At 48.3% G+C, this 4,222-nt stretch overlaps 1 protein-coding gene across 1 annotated transcript; it reads right to left on the bottom strand.

Moving 5' to 3' along the window:
• Window positions 1–1,015: 1,015 nt before the first annotated feature.
• On the bottom strand, window positions 1,016–3,911 carry LOC109769817 (NAC domain-containing protein 30). Its single transcript, XM_020328529.4, has 4 exons — window positions 3,670–3,911; window positions 2,285–2,498; window positions 1,832–2,148; window positions 1,016–1,755 (listed from the first exon to the last, which is right to left on the bottom strand). Exons 2-4 carry the CDS (start codon window positions 2,463–2,465, stop codon window positions 1,297–1,299), a joined length of 957 nt encoding a protein of 318 aa, XP_020184118.1. The 5' UTR covers window positions 2,466–2,498; window positions 3,670–3,911; the 3' UTR covers window positions 1,016–1,296.
• Window positions 3,912–4,222: the final 311 nt, after the last annotated feature.

The following is a 4,222-nucleotide window of genomic DNA, read 5'->3' as shown; positions in this document are numbered from 1 at the left end:
CAAAATCCTTACTCTATGATTAGAAACCATACAATATATATGCATTTGTATGAAACATATTGTGCATGACTTTGATAATATATTATGAAGTTGTAAATTCATAATCTTATTTCACTCCTTTCCAGTAAGAATTGTTATCATCAACGTATCGTTCTATATCAGTGGAAACAATGGCAGAGCCACCTTCCGGCTACCCGGGGTAGCTGCCCGGGCTTAGCCATGCATTCTTGTTTGAATAGGAGCAGTAAATGGAGGGCTAACCAACGATTTGTAGGGGCAAAAAACTGGCAGACAGGAACGCCGTGTACTTTGCCCCGGCTCGCCACTAGGTGGACATATCGGGCTAGATATCGGCCATATCGGTCGATATTTCGGTCCGTATCGGATGATACGTTTGAAAATGATATTTACAAAATGATATGTTATGTTTATATCGGTAGAGCCCCAAAAGTGATATACTGGCCTATATATCGGTCGTATCGGCCTAGATTTAAAAGCTTGATCAAGGCAGTGCAAGCCCCTGTCACTTTGTTGACTATAGATGGTGAGTAGGAGGCCCATCCATCTGTCTGCATCTCAACTTAATTACGATTCAAACCTAAAATCTCATGACGCGTAAACTAGTTACACCAGAAAAGATGATTGACAGGGAAAACTCAATTAATCCACTCACTATCACGCTCGATCATGTTAACTATAATCCGCGTGGGCACATCATACATTTAATTAACCGCTCGTGAACGGCCCAGAAAGATCAACCAAAGTTATATCACGCGTATGGCGAAATGAAAGGTTCTTGATTGAGTGAAACATCTACTACTGAGTGATGATGATCAGCTGCTCAATAAATTCATCATTGAGTTGAACAGAGTGCTCTGTGTATCTGTTGAAAACTAGAACACACGCCACTATGCTAGGTACAAGTGTCAACCAGGTGCAACACAAACACATGGACATGGAGGTCCACCATCTAGGCTCTATACTGCCTGTGCTCTGTGCTAGTGGTGTACTATTAGCAAATCATGCCTACGATAATCCAACTGTCCCTGAAATTTACCAAGTGAAACAGAGTAGCCTACAATGAAACACATATATTCAGTGAAGTGGAACAGAGTGATCTACAGTAGACACATGGACTCAGTAAGTGAAACAGAGTAGCTAGTCTATCTAGGTACAACCAAGTGTCCAGTGCAACAGATGCACATGGACATCATCTACTATCCAATGATACTAATTATTAGCAAATCATGTATACAATGAAATCGGTGCTGCTACAGTATGTCTGCTAACTCTACTTCACTGCTGCAGGTGAAGCTGTGAGGCAGCCGTAGCAGAGTATTCATGGAGCTGCGTCGTGGACAGCAGGCTGTCCAGGAAGTTCCAGTCGATGCCAGCAGCCACCTCTCCATGCTGGCCGATGCCGTAGCCGGTGTCTCCGCAACCGGCAACGGCGGTGGTCGGCGGGCTCTCGATGAGCTGCGGGATGTTGCCGAAAAGACTCTGCTTGGACTCCAGCAGCTCGTCAGAGCAATACTGGGCGCCCTGGCCGGGGAACCCGAGTGTGCCGGCTCCGGCAGCGCCAGCGGCGCTCTGCAGGAAATGGTGGTCGCCACCGACTTGGCCGTGCAGCCGAGGCCGCGTGTCGTAGTAGCCGCCGAGGCCCGGAGCGGCGGCGTATGGCGGCGGGAAGATGTAGGACGGCCTCTGGTTCACCGCCGGCTTCTGGAACGCCCGGCACACCACCCAACCTTCCTCCTGCATCATCACCATCAACGATAAATTCTCAATAGGAAGAACAGAAGAAGAACTGAAGAATTGAATAATAACGGACCTGTGTGGGGGCATGCTCGCTGGTCTGAAGACGGTACTCGTGGATGATCCAGTCCGTCTTCCTACCGTTGGGTGCCCGGCCCCTGTAGAAGACGAGCGTCTTCCTCATGCCGATCACGCCACGGCTCCGAGACGACATCACCGGCTTGTCTCGGCCGGTGGCCTTCCAGAACCCGGCCGCGGTGGCGCGGTTGGTGCGGGTGCCGCTCGGATACTTGCGGTCCTTGAAGCTGAAGAAGTACCACTCCGACGACTGCTCGTCCTCCGCCGCCACCTGACGCGCTCCCCGTCCTCCCCTGCCGCCGCCGCCGCACCTCTCTGCACCATCCATTATTGTTAATATATTCAACGTGAATCACCACCTCGCTAGAACACTACTAAAACCACTACAAGTATTTTCGAATGGATGGAGTAGAAATTACGAAACAACTTTCAAAATTCAGATAAGTAGTACCTTGGAGGTCCCATGGCTCAATCCGGTAGAGATCGACCTCCTGGATGATGTCGAGGTCGATCTTTTGGGCGGCCACCTTCCTGGCCAGGTAGTACCCCACCAGTTCCTCCTCTGTGGGGTGGAACCTGAACCCAGGGGGGACACACGATTCCTCCTCATGCTGCTGCTCCATTGGTAGCATCTACCTTAGCAAGCAAGCTCGATTTCTTCTGAACTGAAATCAAGCGCACAACCTTTTCAACGTACTAGTAGATGCAACGTGGGGAGGCCACAGATGATCTTCAGAGAGGGGCAACAATGGTGCTAACTGGTCCACTGATCGACCAATCGTGTATATATGTTGTATGCGTGTGGACCAAACAAGAAGATCTTTATAGATAGCTAGATATGTAGAGAAGAATAATGACTGCTAGATGCACTCGTGCAAAACTTGACAGCAAGCAGAGCAGACGACACGAATGCGCACGCTCATATATATGAACTGCTATTTAAATTGTAATCTAGCTCTAGCAGCCTATATAGCCCACACCAAATCTGTCTATGTATCCACTATAAGTGCACTGCAATCATGTCCTGGATCCATTTTTCTGAGGACAAAGTACAATTGCAATCGAGGCTGATTGCAATGTCAAGTGGGAATGGAAGAAGATAGAAGAAAAAAGAGGAATGAAAAGGTCCTGCATATAACTGTGAGAGTGAAGCTTTTAGGGGCATGAATGCAAAGCCAGCATGTTTCTTTGAGTGCACTTCAGGTTTACTCTCCCCTCCACACATCCACCACCACCTCCATCCGTCTAGTTTCCATCATTTTCTTGCGCCGGCCTAATGGTACCGGACACGTATCTACACTACGGGGGTTAGAGATAGAAGACTGGGTCTCTGGTCAATTTTGTGGTGGACTAGACGACTGAACTACAGGTATATACGTACAGCTCCCGCAGAGATGAAATTTTTTAAGGCTCTGAACTACAGGTATCTATGTACTATGAGTACCAGCGGAGGAATATGGTTTCGGAGGTACATGGGTCGATCGATCGTGCAGGACTATGGTTGCAGCGACGAATTTCAACCTCAATTCAAACTCAACACAGAGTACGTACTAGTATGAGTCTATGAGGAGTACCAGCAGGAATATGGTGGTCACTTTAGCATGCAAGTGCATATTGTCCCCTTCTCTACCGGTATAGTAGCATATGCTAGCTATACATGGAAGTACGTACTAGCTAGCTGGTGGTACCACACTGCACTAAGAGTAGCCGGACTCATGACTTGCTAGCGTTTACAGAACTCGCGGGTTACCTTCAACCAAACAAAATAGTTGACATGCGAAGTACATAGGAGTATATACAAATAGAACCATATAAATCATAGAGGTGGGGACTCACCAAACTGAGGAGAAGATGAAGAAGAAGATGCAGCTGGGAAACGAGGTAGCTGCAGAGGACCACCAGAAGGTAGTTCTTGTGAGGCGCTCGCTCAATTGCAATTGCAGTACTAGTAAGTAAGAAAGAATGAGGTTGGTAGCTAGGGAAGCTTGATTGGAGCCCTATTTATAACACCCAGAAAGCACTAGATTAGAAGCACGCACATCCTCCCTGGCTGATCACATCCACCAGTCGATTTTGCACCGACGGTGACAGGTTAGAGACACACATAGAGAGCAGGCCGGGCCGGGGTAACCGATCTCTTCTACAAGTGAGTGAAAAGCCCTGGATTGCGCGTGGGGGTGGCTATTGGCTAGCTAGAGAAGGCAGGGGGGTGGTGATGGCTGTCGATTTGGTCGGCTAAGAAGAAGAAGATGGACTAATTAGCGAGCAGCGACCACCCCCACTCACGAATCCATAAGCATATTTCGGTTGTCTCTCGGTCTGCATCATTCATCAGTCTCTGTCAGCTGATCAACAAGCTAGCGAGCTTTACCGCCGCCGTTATATTGGT

Source organism: Aegilops tauschii, chromosome 2, assembly GCF_002575655.3.
Source record: "Aegilops tauschii subsp. strangulata cultivar AL8/78 chromosome 2, Aet v6.0, whole genome shotgun sequence".
NCBI classification, from domain to species: Eukaryota; Viridiplantae; Streptophyta; class Magnoliopsida; order Poales; family Poaceae; genus Aegilops; species Aegilops tauschii.
This window is presented reverse-complemented; position numbering and strand designations above follow the sequence as displayed.

Coding starts and splice junctions, on each gene's coding strand:
- LOC109769817 (XM_020328529.4), bottom strand. CDS start 2,465: ATGCTACCAATGGAGCAGCAGCATGAGGAGGAATCGTGTGTCCCCCCT. Junction 2,149..2,284: donor TGAGCCATGGGACCTCCAAG/GTACTACTTATC, acceptor TGGATGGTGCAG/AGAGGTGCGGCGGCGGCGGC. Junction 1,756..1,831: donor GCGAGCATGCCCCCACACAG/GTCCGTTATTAT, acceptor GTGATGATGCAG/GAGGAAGGTTGGGTGGTGTG.